At 36.7% G+C, this 16,219-nt stretch overlaps 1 protein-coding gene across 7 annotated transcripts; it reads right to left on the bottom strand.

Annotated features, from left to right (window-relative positions):
* Positions 1-2,199: 2,199 nt before the first annotated feature.
* LOC122087730 (shaggy-related protein kinase epsilon-like) lies at positions 2,200-13,163 on the bottom strand. Of its 7 annotated transcripts, none has more exons than XM_042656950.1 (14): positions 12,730-13,163; positions 11,742-11,795; positions 11,263-11,517; positions 11,035-11,130; positions 9,404-9,463; positions 9,033-9,305; positions 8,817-8,891; positions 5,748-5,804; positions 5,526-5,666; positions 4,852-4,902; positions 4,646-4,741; positions 4,451-4,534; positions 3,080-3,182; positions 2,200-2,981 (listed from the first exon to the last, which is right to left on the bottom strand). In XM_042656950.1, the coding sequence occupies exons 1-14, from the start codon at positions 12,787-12,789 to the stop codon at positions 2,920-2,922; spliced, it is 1,467 nt and encodes a 488-aa protein (XP_042512884.1). In that variant the 5' UTR covers positions 12,790-13,163; the 3' UTR covers positions 2,200-2,919. The 7 variants fall into 7 exon arrangements, with proteins under 7 accessions (XP_042512884.1, XP_042512886.1, XP_042512885.1 ...); XM_042656952.1 differs by having other exon boundaries at positions 11,742-11,786; XM_042656951.1 differs by having other exon boundaries at positions 11,035-11,127; positions 12,730-13,161.
* Between the last annotated feature and the right edge of the window lie 3,056 nt (positions 13,164-16,219).

Below are 16,219 nucleotides of genomic sequence, written 5' to 3'. Positions count from 1 at the left end.
CCATGTGATTGGTGCCTACCACTATCTTACAGAAAATTGGCGACAAGTCCAAATCTCGCTCAATCTGGCATTTTTATCATCTCATACTATAATAGAAGACAATGACATAGACTTCACGTGGGATAGCTAAAATATTGGTGTTGGTATCTAATCACAAAATACAGCCTACATTAACAAAAAATTGGATGTAATACCTAAAGATTACTATCAAAATGGAAGAATTATGCTAGATAAATTTTTAATCAATCCCTTGAACTTAACCTATTTTTACCCAAAAACTCTAGTTCTTTTCCAATTCCTCCCATAAAGTAAACTTTCACTCAGATATTTCTATTGTCCCATTTTCATTAATTTTTATTTTTACTTCACTTTTAAATTTACCTTTAATACACATTGAGATTACTTAACTACGCATTATAAATTATTAATGAAAATATTTATTTTTTAATTCCTATATTTGATACTAGTATCCACCACAACGACAACCTCAATCTTATGATGCATATTCTCTAAAAAAATCAAAGAATTAATGGACTAATTAAAGCATCAAATTATCCTAGCATATAGTTATGCCAATTTATAAAGGTGCTACAAAATTAATCAATTTGCATCACAAACATCAAAAACCATACCTTATGAAATTGTAGGTGGTCATGTAGATGTTAGAATAGAATATCATTGACCATTAAAAATTATGTAATATATTGTTAGGTCATTTCAATATATATTTAGGAAGTAGTGAAAATATCATTGACTATTCATATGAGTGTTTTCAGAAAGACAAAGAAAATGAAAGCCGAAAATTCAATTATTGGAGAATTAAAAAGAAAAAAGTATTAAATGAGAAAATTTACCTGATCACATGGTCTCTGCACCAATACGAGAACATCAATATGGATGGAATTTTTTTATTTCATAAGGGTAAAACAATAATTTTATGCGCTCATACCTTTGGTCCTTTTTCTTATTATAATATAAAATAAGAAAACGTGTTACATTTTTCTACTAGTAAAGAAAACTTGTTAGATTTCAGTTAATCAGTCTACGTCATTTTACATTAGAAATTTTAAGAGGGAGAGGGGAAATCAAACTTAAGGTAACAAGGAAATCTGATATCACTAGTGCCGGTGGTCTCACCGACAATGACCCATGGGGATCATATTATGTCATCGATCAATTTATTTAAATTTAAATATAAAATAATAAGAAGAAGAAGAAGAAGAAGTGTATACACAAAAGGAAGTGAGTGGTTAACGTGATTTACGTAAATTACGTTCACCAAACAAATACTTTAGAACCAGAACCAGCCACCGAGCCACGCTTGTCCCTTATTATATTTTGCCTCAAGGATTCTAAACGTTTTGTTTTGTTTTTTTTCGTTTTGTTTTGTTTTGTTTTTTTTTTTAATATTCTAAACGTGCATGGTAGCAGTTTAAGTGAAGTTTATTAAATGAATTGGTAATAGATAAGTAGTACGTGGGAACTCGAAGTAATTCAAGACTTTCCACTTTGCAATGTGGTAATTTAACCGTGATGCCACAGGCTCAGCCACTTGTGCGTTAGATGGATTGTTTACCCAAAAAATATGTACTAGATGGATTTGAAGTGTATTATTGGGACTGGAAGTTCAACTACCCACAAAAGTCTTCGGATCCTCTTAATTATTTTTGATAGAAAGAGAGGTTTCTTGTGGGTGAGGGGAACAACCCTGTTAGTCTGACACAAAAAACAATTAGAAATAAAAGGTTCAAAATGACCATGCCACCCCTTATATGTGATGAAGATGCTCTCATCTGTACTATCATTGGCCTCCGCAATTAAGGTTCCCTGCGCCAGATGTTCTTTCGCCTTTTTTTTTTTGGGTTAAAGATAGAAAGAGATTGTTTTGTAGCCAAATAGAGAAAGCACAGACTTGGTCCTCTTTATGTTCTAACATGGAAAAATAGTGCCTTTAATGTCTGCCTTAAATTCTTCGTCTGAGATTGGAAGGCACAAATCCCTATTCATCTCTTCTGTAAACTTTGGGCTGATGACGGCTGATGAACTGCAGTGCATGTTCAAGCTGTTGTGATCCTTAAGGTGTATATGTTGAGGGTTGATTCTCTTCTGTAAACTCTGGGCTAATTAATGATTGTCAAGTTTCTTAACAAGTCAATGAAATTGCTCATGCTCTCACAAAAATTAAAATCAAGCCAAGAATTATCAACAGGTAGTGATCATGAGTATTAAACTGTACTAACAACCCAAAGTTACTTTCTTTAGCTGCAGGAGAGTATTTAACTGTAAGCTAAAAAACAATGGAATAGAGAATGACAATGACAATGAACAAACAAAGAAACACACTGGTTAAATACAAAAGAGGGAAGGGGATTGCATTTCCCATGCAATCCCAGGGAAATTGAAAACCTGAACTTCCCATATGCAGATAAACCTGCAGATGAATCACCACACCCAAAGTCCCCCACCATCAGAAGGTTCTCAGAATCTTGCTGCTCCACCTCTACAAACTCTGATAAAACTATATACTACTAGAGAAGTACAGTTGCGTGTAAAGCTAAACAGCAACAATAGTGCCCGCTAAGATTTGGCAGGTGTGTCCTAGTGTGTACTTGTGTCTCCACATTAGTTATGTAACAATAATACATGGTATATATAAATTGTGGTATGAACCTTGATCGCAATTTGCATTCCGTGCACCTCATAACTCCATCAATTCATTTAGAACCTCCAGTTGAAAAGGATCTCTCCCGTCTACAAACTGTCTTCATTGTCTGCTTCTTTCATGTCCTATCTCCAGGACAAAGGCTGCGGGTTTTGGATCCGGGGTAGCACAGCAAGCAACAAGGCCAATACAGGCCATTTGACCTCTAAGCCCATACATACTAACTACTACCAGAATCATACCGGCAATTCAGAATTTTATTTCTTCACATTCTCAGGAATGACACGCTGAAGCAGTTCAGGAGATGCACCAGCTAGTTCTACAAGGTTTTCCATGTGAGAAACAAACAGTGAATTAATTAAGGTGGACAGAGTTATGAAGAGAAAAGTTTAGGAAAAGGCAAAGGTGCATCTTCACCTTGTGGTGTGAAGTTGAATAATGGTGGAAGCGGGCGTCCATTTGGCAAGCGTGCATTTGGATCTCTCAACTCGTCGAAGAATGGATGTGCACATGCCTCCAACTGCAGAGAGCCCAAGTTTCAACAGTTGTCATTAGAACCACTACCAATGAATAGCATCAAACAAGAGTTTTGATCCACTCAAAAGATTTAGAACTATCACATACTAGAAAATGTAACCTTAGAACGGCATTGTAATAACCAATAACATACTAGAAAATGTAACCTTAGAACGTAAAAAACTAGCTAGATTTTCTTCTGCACACAAAACAAGAATGTTAATCCCTCAAAATAAGACTCAAAAATGGGTCAGGCAAACTGCTCAGTTCAATACACGTGCAACTTGTAGTGCCTGTAGACTGAACTAGTAAGTAACCCGATTTATCCTTATCTTTCAGTTCTTTTCTATGCTTTTATTAATTTATTGACTGTCATGACGAAATTCAAAACCTACTTCCTGCAACCCAACACCTAAATGCATTAAGAGTTCCATTAACAAATGTTTAAGCACAGGATTAGAGCAGTATGGGTGCGTATTGTTTGCAGCTGAGAGACACCAATCAAATAAAAGAGATCATTGCAAGACTATGAGACCAGACATGTTTTACACAAATGAATTCAAAAATCGACATTCAGCATGTGAATGCATTTGACTTCAAAATATGCGATGCATATTAATGAATACTACTAAGTAGTGTCACATTACATTTTAGGGCTCAAATCATGATGGACAAGAAAAGACTGGAATGACATGGATCAGAGTAAGTCATGAGAAAGACCTGACACCAAACAATTTATCAAAGGACAGCTTCAGATGGCAGTTACAAGCAGGATTTCTTATAGCCAATCCCGAAGAGCTGGTGTACATATTTGTTGAGCTCATTTGTAATTATGATTGCAACATTTCCTTGGTATGACACTTACGGCTGCAATGTCATCCATGCCGCAAGGCAGGCACAGTTCGTACCTCACTCTTCACCTCAGCATGCCATTTGCATTTACATGATAGCAATAAATGTAAAATAGATTGAGAACTAAGGAGGAAAAAGTATTTCCGACCTCTCTATTATTCCCAACAATGTTTTAAACTAGTTCAGCTGTCTTACTACTGAATTCTAACCTCAATACCCCCAATCTAAGCAGAACCTAACTACAGAACACATTTCCATAAACTTAGACAATATTATAAGAAGACGTGGAAATAGAGTACATTCCAAATGCATGTAGTCTTTTTTCTTTCTTTTTTTTGGGTTCGATTGTGTGCAGTCAGTTCTCAAAAACAAGTAACAAGCATAAACAAAATTCAACAGCGAAGAGATGAAATTTATTACAGCAGTGCAACGCAATTTTGGTGAATACTGGAGCAGCCTTGATACAAGATCAACTGCCTCAGGAGGCATCCGCTTGTGAAAGACCTGCAAGACTAAGGGTTAGCAAAGCTTGTAGCTAAACATGAAATCAGTGTAAAGCAAGAAAAGACACATTAAAATAAATTAAATGCTGCCATGACTGAACTGTTCACAGACCTTATGCCACGGGTGTGCTTTGATCTGGGGAAACTTGAACTCTCTGTAGTTTGGATTCATGCACTTGATCTCTTCTCTGGTTGGTGTCCCCAGAACCTAAGATGGCATTATAACAGTATAACTAACTCATGGACAGACATTCAAAGCACGAGTGGAAGAAGGGAAGAGGTGGGAGGAAGAAATAGATGAGAAAACAGAGGGTAAACCTTAATGATTTCCACCAGCTGATCAACACCACTTTCTCCAGGAAATAGAGGCTGAAAACATGCATGACCCAATAAAAACCAGAAGCATTTCTGAGAAAAATTCACACCAGAAACTAAAAAGAAAATTATGTAACATATACAGTACAAGAGATACAAAATGTTTAACAGGTTTTTAATGAATCCCGTTGTCCCATCGAAACCCACCCAAAAACCTGCTTAGTCCTCCAGTTGTCCACCCAATCCCATCCAATCTCACCTACTATCAGAATACTTGTAAATTGCGGGTTAGGTATCCATCAGCACGGGTATAGCTTACAATGTATTTGGAAGCCCTTGGCCAAAAGAGTATTTCACAGAGCCAACAAGGAATTTCCTTAATAACCAGCTGTTTTGATCATTTGGCACCTCAATAGTACAATAGTCAAAATTTATCATATTTTGTTATTTAAATTATTTCATAACTTTTAAGCGGGTCAACCAAAACTCGATCAAAAATGGGTTGAGATCAGGCATGCCTATCCCATGTTAAAATTGGGTCTGCCTCAGGCCGGGCATATAGCATGAGACAGAGTTCGTCTCCAGATTGCCAATGGGCCTTAATCTTTTCCAAAATGTTAATAAATCAAGTTCAGTAAAAACCATCATTTAGGTTTAACTAACAAAAGCACACCTACCCGTCCAAGGAGAAGCTCAGCTAGTACACAACCAACAGACCACATGTCAATTGCAGTTGTGTATTCCGTAGCGCCAAAGACCAGTTCAGGTGCTCTATAATACCGTGAACAAATATATGATATATTTGGTTCACCAGGCACCTGAAATTCAACAATAACTAGTCATGGCTAAACAATAGAATAGAATCAAGGTTTATTCAAATACTAGAAATGACCACATACCAACATTTTTGCACTTCCAAAATCACATAGTTTTAGTTGATGAGTGTGGGAATTAACCTGCAATATGTATCACACTTCAAATCAAAAGTTGCTTTAACAAAAACTGATCAATAAAATCCCAGAAAGCTACCCGTTTACCAAGATAACCTACGAAATTGCCGTCAAAAATTTAATAATGAAACTAGATACACAAAAATGTTGTTACTATATACTGAGAAATCAGGTGGGCAACTTTCTCCTATTAACATCAGGTGGCTTAATTGCCCCTTAATTATTAACTAATGGGAAAAAGAAAACTACCCGCTTGCATGTGTTTACACCTAAACACAGGCGGGAGCGTAAACCACTGCCCCCCATCCCATGCGCCGAAGATGCCTCCGCGCGGCCTCCCATTGGTCTGCGCACTGGTGCAGTGGCCGTGTAAGTGGGTAGCATTCTCTTTCCCTCAACTAATATTGCACAATACACGCCATAACAGGCAAAGATTACTTGTATTAGTAACATACACCATAAATAAAATGAAAATGTTAAGGGACCCAAGGTCAACTAGCTAGAGGAACCCAAATTTGGATTAGATCTACTGGAATAAAATTACAACAATCAGGGTTTGAAAACCCTGGTTCAGATCGCTTATGAGCCCACCCAAGGGAATAATAGTCAAAAGATATAAGATAATGGTAATTCTGTAAATTATCTCAATCTCAAAATTACAAAGAAGCGTGGCGATCTGATAAATAAACAGAATCTTAAATCTCTACTTAGGAAGATAAAAAGGGAAGGGATAGGATAGGAATTACGAATTAAAGGTTGGGGGCAGACTAGGTACTTAAAAATAAATAAAGGACAAAACAGAATCAACAAGGAAGGGCACTTTTGGAAGAAGGAAATTATGGTGCCATGTAAAAGAGCATCACCAAGTTGTCTTCAACCTCATGATACCAAGCAGCAAGGTGGAGAACCAGTTCCTAGTTCAGGAGAGTGAAATCTCTAATACAAAGATTTTCGAGGAGAGATTTCAAGTAAAGATTCACAACTTGATGCAGCACCAAAGGTCTACACGAGGAGGCACAAGAAGGTGGTCGACCCAAGTGGCTGACTGGGTTGACCAGATCTGATCCAAGTCAGTCCACGATTTGGGCTGCTGATGAGGTTATTAGTTGCTTATTAAGTTTCTAAATTAGTTTCTATTTTTAGTCTTACACTAGTTTCTAATTTCTGTTCTAAGTAGTTTCTAATTTCAACTTCAGATCTAGTTTCCTTTTAGAGTTTCAAGTTTTAGTAACTTATGTAATCAGTTTTAACAACCCAGAATTATTAATTTCTAAGTTACTATTTTTTTGTAAACCCCCATCATGATTATAAATATAGAGGAGGGCAGTATCATAGGCCCACGATTTTTATGAAACCAAAATATGCTGCTGTCGCTGCTTCTCTGTGAAAGTCTGCTGTGTGTTTGATCACAATGTGGGTTGGTGTGTGATCCAACGACTCCTTGCGGCGTAAAGTCCAGGAGGTCTGCCTCAGGTTATTCTCTTTAAGTTCATCTTTCTTCTCAAGGTTTATCAAGGCTACAAATCAGGTATGTGAATTCTGAATCTGCCCAGAAATATTCTGCGAAAACAGAGCATCTGCCCTACTGGAAGAACCAGTTCTAGTTGTCGGATTACTCCAGTTTTTTGGTCGATGGTTCCTCTATACACCACTAAGGATCGACCCAAGTTTGAACAATTTCTGTGCAGCCCTCAGTGAGATATTCAAAATCTCTCCATTTTTGTCTTTTAGTGGACTGTAGTTTCTATTTTCTGGATTCGATAATTCTGCTGTTCTGAATACTGGTTTCTTGACTGCTGAACATATTTGTTTGTTAGGTTGAAGTTGTTAGTACTCTTATCCAGTCCCTGGTTTAGTTCCAAGTACTTTTGCTATTCTGAATTATTCTCTGTAATACTGTTTCTGGAGATCGGCTATTTTCTGGACTGTTAATTGAGACTGATTTTTTGCTATATATTTGAGACTGGTTTTTGGTTGTTCTTTGGTTTATAAGTTCCTGCAGTTTTGGGCCTAGTTGGCTTGTCAAATCCAGTCCTACATTACAACTCCTATCCCTTTGAAATCCAAACAGCCACACTACACACACACACACACCCAACAGCCACAGATTAAATAATAGATTATACGAAGAAAATAAAACCTCTAAAACTCACCCGGTTGGAAGCCATGAGATCCAACCTGAAACTGCTTGTGTTTCTCACAATCGGAGTTGATTTCGGAAGAAAGGAGGAGAAGAAAAAAAAAATGGTAGGAAAGGAGAAGAAGAAATAAGAAGTAACTTAAGCATGAATGAAGGGAATAAAATCAAATCTGAAAGGAAAAGACAGAGAAAGAAGAAGGGACAAGATTCAAAAACACTCCATCAAACTACAGGCCACAGGCAACTCAAATGAACTTAATATCAGTATTGCATTCTACTAACTCCATCCATTACGTGCATATAAATAAGAAAATAAAAAGACTCCAATAAGAAAACAATTCTACTGAAATTCCTAAACAAAAACAACTCCAAAAACTTGCTAAACTCTTCCTATGTATCCTACCCAAAATAAAAGATTACATAATACTCTCCCAGATAAAATAATCTCCCTAAATATCCTACTGAACCAACACCCGGTTTAGAATTGGTTCCTTGTAGTCTAGGAATCCAAAATGGGTAAAACCAGTCCAGCCAAGTATCGGCATCAAAACGTTCCTAGGTGCACTATCCAAATGTCATTTTAGAAACTCCAATTTGCAGAGAATTTTACTAGCTGCACTAGCAACATAAAGTCAACCGCATTCTTATCAACTACTGGTTGCATTTGAATGCATGGTTGATGACCCGTTGTGTGGACAAAAGAACTGTTGAAACCGAAAAAAGGTGTCTATACCCCACATTTTTTAAGCATTGTCAAATTATAGAGGCAAATTCTCTATATTAGGAGGACTAACATTCAAATATTGTTTTGATTGCTAAAGAACATACATAGCTCATGAATATCATAGTTAAGAAATCAATATAGATAAATGTCTTACCAATAAGTTTTGTGGTTTAATGTCACGATGACACACACCAATAACGCTATGAACGTAATTAAGGGAACGGCAGATCTACAAAATGAAAGATAATGCAAATAACTTTAGATCAACCTATGAAAGAGAACAACACACAAGGTAAACATGGGGTACATTAAATTGGTCTCACAACCCTTGAAATATTAGCAACATCGAATGCACGTTATCAATTTTCACCTGGTAAGTATAAAGCTGCACATAGATTATGGGCATATGTTGACTCATCCTGGTATAGTGCTTTGAAACACGATAAACTGTCTCAGGCACATACTCCAGGACAAGGTTAAGGTAAACCTCATTCCTTTCAGTAGTAGAATAGAAACAGTGCTTCAGATTAACCACATTAGGATGGTCAAGCAACTGCATGATTTGGAGTTCTCTGTTTTTGTATCTTTTGTCTTGCAAGACCTTCTTTATAGCAACTGCTTCACCTGTTTCCAGGCACTTTGCCTGCACCCAAAAGAAAAGAGTTCTAAAAGTATAGAGAGAAATACAACATGCCACCAAAACATAACTTCCGTCGACATAAATAAACTAATTCTCCATACCTGAAAGACAACACCAAATGAACCAGTGCCGGCCACACGTTCTGCCATATATGAAATTGTCTGTCACACAAATAATCATGAGTTTTCACATTGAAAGATTTTTCTAGCCCTTAAAAATGAGAAACAATTGAAAAAACTTGCATATACATAAACAGAGACTTTGTAGCCATAAGGTTTCAAAGCCAAGAAATAAACAACAACAACTCAGCCTTATCCCAACTAAATGGGGTACGCTACATGGATCTGTTCAAAGACCCAAAAAATGAAAAGAGTAATATCCCGCCTAAATTGGGCTAAATAGATTCTTGCCCTCCAATCAAATCTAGTTGAGGTCATACTTGGGACAAGACCTAAACTATGTGTAAGCTTTCCTCACTACTTCTCCTATGGTCATTTTAGGTCTGCCCCTAGCTCTTTTAGTGCCTTCAATCAGAATCATATCACTCCCCCTTACTAGTGCAACATCAGGCCTCCATTGAACATGGTCATGCCACCTTAAACGACTTTCTCATAACTTCTCATGAATCAAGACAACTTCCTTACTTTGTCCTTTCTAGTCTTGCCACACATCCATCTCAACATCTTCATCTCTGCTTCGCATAGCTCATCTATATGATGCTTCTCATTTGCCTAACATTCTGTTTCGTACGTCATAGCCAATTGTACAACTGTCTTATAGAATTTTCCTTTAAGCTTTAAAGGAATCGTCGGTCACACAACATTCCGGACGCACGTCTCCACTTCATCCATCTCACTTCAATTCTATGTGAAACAACATCCTTTATATCACCTTCCTCATTTATGGTGACCCCAAATATCTAAAATAATCACTTTGCAGTATCTCTCTCTCTCCTCAATTAATAAATGAAGGAAGACTAAAAACTTTGGACTCATTCTCACCAATGGCGTCTCGCTATACTCATAGAGCCAAGCATAAAGCTGTGTTTCTTTGTTCTCAATATCATTGGCCTTTATATCAACCTTCTTTATATAAATAGCAATCGTTATTATTTATAATCAATATTCTTGAAACAAAATAAATCTCAATAAGAAAATGCACCTAAATCTTAGATTACATAACTGAATAAAATAGAAACAAGGATAAGAACTATCTAAATCCTTAATAGTCCTACACGTATCAATCTTCAACTTGGCATTCTAATCAATCTCCATCAGCAGGCATTAGACCAACACAAGACCTGGAACGCAATCCCCTTAAGCTGGTTGAAATCTCCAAATATATGTGGAAACACTCCCCTCATGACAGGCTGACCAATAGCTAAATATTCTCCCAAATATGCTGATTGGATATCTACCGTATTCTGGAAAGTAATCTTCCAAGGATACTCCACTCAGGCTGTAAAATCTCCTCTGATTATTCTCCAATCAAGGACCCAATGAGCCCATAGAATATCTCCTCAATCTCCTAGAAATGCAAGCTATCCATATTGGCATTATGAATGAAGTACACCGACATGCTTGACAATAAAAAGTGTCCGAGTGCATATTAAGCATTATGAATGAAGTGCACCGACATGCAATATCTATTAACTCATTAAATGTGGGTAGAATCTAAAGTAAAAAAATAAAATGATCCATACAGAACAAAGTCAACTTAAGAATAAAATTACCTGTTTTGGCAGACCATTTCGACCACCTATTGTTGTGGCAATTATCTGACCAGTCTCTGTACCATTACCATGCACCAGAATGGCTTCTATATCCTGCTGAACCCCGTATCAGAATCAGTAACATAATAAGGGACACAAACAAAATGCCAGAGGAAGGCATGCATTTCAATTTTCTTACATAACAAGACAGGTGAACAAAACAAATGATAATCCCAAACAAACTTTTACCTTCTCGTCATGGCTATCAGCTTTATCATCTCTTATCTTCAGTTCATGCATTTCTCTTGGGAGCTGATCATAACCAGACTTTTCAGTCTCAGAAATAGCAGATATATGAGATGTCCCTGCAGCGGCTTCAAGAGTGGTAGAAGCCATGTGATGCTCAAGCTCTGTGGTTAATTTCTCCACTGATTGAGATTCCCTAGTAACATACTGCTCCATTTCTTGATCAACTTTTGCCTTTTTTGTTCCAGAATCCCCGCCCTAGCATAAACTAAGTTGTAAACTCATTGTAAAAGATAAGGTAATCAAAGATGTAAGACATCCAATGATACAGCAAAGGCTAGCTAGCTTCTACTTCACCAATGATTCATTCTTCTTAATCAGAACTTGGTGTAAAGGAACAAAAGCAGAGATCCACATAAAGCATGCAAAATGGAGATGGAACACTACGTTGGAAGGAACAAGTATTAAGACCATAATTCCACCTTGACAACTATGGTCTCCTTGGTTGTTGATGCCCCCTCCAATGCCTGGGTCCCCTAGACATCGTGACAACTATGATAAGACAGTCCATCAAGATACAAAAAACAGACATGTACATCAGAACAAATTAAAAAAATTAGGGCAGTGCATCATCTGAGTCTCTGAGATCTTAACACTGACATCTTGAGAAAAACAAATTAAAAAGATTAGGTAATTTAAATTTTGGCAAACCACATGCTCATAATATGTAGTGACACCTAAGAACATAAAAACTATACTGCACATCAAATGCATATGAGATACTTCTTCATCCTACTTGTATCATAATATGAAAGCCTCCCACATGCCAAGCCAGATATCACTCTCAAGTTTATGAACATATTCCATAAACAGTGATCCTAAAAGAAAATGATAACAGGATTAGAATAAGACGATAGGCACAGGACATGGGCTGGGTGGAGTGCCTGGCAGAATACAACATGAATCCCAAGTAAATGATAATGATGAACAGAAGTAACTTGGCAAATAACAACAGCATTGCAATTTCCATCTGGACCTGAGGCCCAAGGCCCTAGATCAATTTATTGATATACTGCATTTACAAGCATTAGTCGAATATTTTCGTCTAGGTTACAATACCAATATATGAAAAGCAAGGAAAAAAGAGGGGCCACAATATGAATTAGTTAATGAGAATAACTGCATTTCAGAAAAATTGCAATGCAAAACCTCCATTGTTTCATAGAGGAGGAAAAATCAATAGAGCGTGAACCTCATAACTCCTTCCCAACAGAAACAATAATAGAAATCCAAGACCAAAGCACATTTCAATGGAAAGCCTAACGTTCAATCCCTAAAAAAAAACACATCATAAATCGATACAGAAAATATTACCAGAAATACAGATTAACCGTTAAGAAGCTTATAAGCCCATAGCCAACGCCGATCAATAAGGGGTGAGGAAGAGAGAAAAAAAAAAAAAAAACTCACGGGATCAGAAATGGATGAGCGACCAGAAGCAATGCTCTTAAGGCGACGCATAACATGCATGGCTATCTATATCTTCTCTACCCCAACCTCCAAAAAGAAGACCCAACTCTGAGTTCCTCTTCCTCTTCCTCTTCCTCTTCTGCGTCTTTGAAGCTCCAGAGATAATGGAAGGAAACAAATCAAATCCCACGAAAGAAGACGTCTCCTTTCCTGTCTCCTCCGTTTCAGAGAACCAAACAGAGTAGAGAAAAGGAATTTCAGGGAAAAAAGAAAATCTCTCTCCCTCCTCCTCTTCCTCTCCCTCTCCTAGACTCAACCGTGGAAGCTTCTCTATCTAGATTAACAATCCTCCTCCACACCCCAACAACGATAACAACAATTTCTCTTTCTACCTTCCGCTCCCCCAAACAAAGAAAATTGAAAAAAAAAAAAAAAAACCAGAAGCCAAATTCCCTCTCAAGCCTCAAACCCAATCATTCCTTTCCCTGCCGTACGACAGTCAAACTTTCACTCACGACCGTCTGTTACATCAAATGCCCAATCCTGCAATTCACATCACGCTTCAATAGAGAAAAATCATATTATTCCGAAAACACCCTTTCTGGAAGAAGGAATTACAATAAAGGGTATCCGCTTTTACGGGTCGGAGTGAATCGAGGAGAGGTTGTCCAATCCATTCCCATGAGGAAGAGTCTGAAGGTCGTTCTTGCGGTTACTGAAATTGGCTTGATTTGGTATGATTTTTATCTAAATTTTTTGATTTATTTCTTAAAATAGTCAACATATATATTTTTGGTCAATAAATTAAAATTGTCTTGACTGAACTGGTGGTGGTGGTGGTGGGTCATGGCGGTAATGATGGTGAGACCATCTGGAGAAGAAGGAAGGCAGTGTTTTGTTTTTCATATGAAATTACTATCTTCTCCATCAAATTAACATTAACATGTGTAAATAGCAAAAATAAAAATAATTTCAATTTTGAGATTGGAAGAGCTTTTCAACCATATTAGAATTTCAGTGAAATTTGATTTATATTTCATTGAAATAAATCAAATCAAAGAACTTCTGAAATAAAATCACCTCATGAAATTGATATAAAAGGACCAAGTTTTCCATTAACTGTGGTGAGTCTAAATGTGCTTGGGAGTATCAAGAGGTTATTTATGATAACATGTTAAAATTCTATAAGAGTTTGTGAACCTTAGGACTAAGTGGTGAACATTCTCGTCTGATGGAGGAAAACTTTATTGTTATTAAATGTCTTCAATTTAAAATTGATTGTATTTTCCTTAAGCCGCGCTGAAGGAGAAACCTTGACTGCTAGGTTTCAATTGCACACAGAAAGAGGTATCAAAAGGATATTTTGGAGAACAATGTAAAACCTTATAAGGTTTGTAAACCCTAAGATAGCGTGGTGAACCTTCACGCTATATAATAAAACTTTATCCGAAAAAACACAATTTGCATGTGATCCGATCGCATGATTGTGTCAGCATATCAAATATGGTTTTACTGGTGAACCCATTGTATGAATGAGTATACTTTTACACCCATTATTACACTTCATAGAGTATCATAAACTAATAAAAGACGGGGGAGAATGTTTGGGCTAATGTTATCTACCACAAGCAACCCTTGCGCCAGGACACAAGGGTGTGTGCCCCCCTAGAGGGGCAAGGTGCTAATTTTATGCCCCTTGTGTTTATGGCACATGGGACATTCTCAAACAAAAAATTATCCTAAATGACTAGTTTGCCCTTTTGAAATGAAAAATGATACTTCTATAGATACACCTCATGCAATCCCATTAATTTTTACGCATGCAGAAGCTCCACTCCCCGCATAAAACACTTCCCCATGAGAGATACATGCAATTACCAAAACACACCTATTTATAAGAGACTTATTCTCCTCTCCTACCGGAGGTTCAAAGGTCAAAGGAAACCATTCTGGTCAAATCCAAATCCAGCTCCAGCTCCAGCTCCAGCTCCAGCGTTAACGGAGTTTTTGTTTGTATGATGACTGATGAATTTAATAGTTAAAGACGGAGGAATAGGCCAAAGGCCAGGCCGGTCAAGCTCCACGCAACAACATTACGTGGCGTTGCAATCGTTTCAGTAATTTGACAAAGCAACTTAAGCATCTGATGGACGGACGGGATTTAAACCAAGAACGCTGCAAGTGGGTCCACTCGACCCGCCCACTTTTTAAAAGTTCAAAAAGTTCAAACAGTCAAACTTTCAAACAAGAGATGGCCCACGGGCCCCACGTAGATGTTTTGAAAACAAGGATATCCCAGGTATCGGACTCAATTGGGTCCACTTTCAACACTGAGTCAAAAGGCCACGAAATCCCAGTACCGTTAAATCGCGTCCTAAACCTAATTAATGGGCCCGAGCACTTGCGAGTTGGTAGTCCTTTTAGAAGAATTCCATAAGAAGAACAACTTCAAGAAAAGGGTCTGGTCCCGATACCACAGCTTTTGAAATCTTTGTTCATAATAATGATATATTCTTAAATAATTCATACATGATACGCAATGAATACGAATAAAGGAAAAATAATTTGTGACATAATGATTCCTCTATGAAAAACATTCCATCTCCACAAAGTGTATGATATTGTTTTCTATCACTATCTAAGTTTAATTTAATCGGGGGAGTTATGGATTGTCTGAATAATACATTTATAGGTGTATTTAAAATTTGACATATTTTTTTAATTATGCTTTATTTTATTCTCAAAAATTATTTAATTCATGGATAAAAAAAATCAAAATAATTTGGAAACCAATTGTTATTATGTCATTGCTTCTTATATATTTTTTTGGTATATATTTGAAATGATGAGATTTATGATTTACCCTTGTTGGAAGAAAAAAATGTTTACATACCAAATGGGGGAAAAAAAGATTACAATTTATTTGACACCTAATCTAATCTATTCGTTGCATTATGTTACATGTATACTCTAGTGTGTTTCACATTGACTATCAACCATGGTAAAAAAAGATCTCGATTTGAGATCAATTTGCATGGTTTTTATAATTTTTTTTCTTTCTTTGGTAAGACATGCTTTTTATAGTTTAATGGTAATGAAATTGTTGGGTTAGCAAATTTGTAGTTTATTGGTAATGAAACTATGAGTTAACTTCTAGAGTTAAGATAAATATTATCATATATTTTTATTTACAATTATCTTACTTCGTACGAGTTTGGAACTTTCAACATGTGTTGTTAGCGATTGATCATGTTCACTTACTAGTTTAATCTTTTTTATTGGATAATTTGACATTGTATCAACTCCTCCCTCATTCTCCCATTGATTATCTTTTCATGTTTACAATATAGTTTCATTCCCCTACATATCTCACATCAACAAAGTTTAGGAGTTTGAGACTACATTATTACCAAAATTCAAGCAAGAAGTCCTTTTTTTTTGTTTTTTTATTGTTTTATATTGGGGGGGATGTTGGGGGTTACGGGGGCGG

Source organism: Macadamia integrifolia, chromosome 8 (genome assembly GCF_013358625.1).
Source record: "Macadamia integrifolia cultivar HAES 741 chromosome 8, SCU_Mint_v3, whole genome shotgun sequence".
NCBI classification, from domain to species: domain Eukaryota; kingdom Viridiplantae; phylum Streptophyta; class Magnoliopsida; order Proteales; family Proteaceae; genus Macadamia; species Macadamia integrifolia.
This window is presented reverse-complemented; position numbering and strand designations above follow the sequence as displayed.

Bases quoted from the DNA above. Each gene is read 5' to 3' on its own strand.
- LOC122087730 (XM_042656950.1), bottom strand. From the start codon at position 12,789: ATGCATGTTATGCGTCGCCTTAAGAGCATTGCTTCTGGTCGCTCATCC. The intron at 9,464-11,034 runs GTAATTTTATTC...TTTGTGTGACAG, and splicing joins GAAATGGTCTGCCAAAACAG to ACAATTTCATATATGGCAGA. The intron at 9,306-9,403 runs GTATGGAGAATT...TTTTGGGTGCAG, and splicing joins CATTTGGTGTTGTCTTTCAG to GCAAAGTGCCTGGAAACAGG.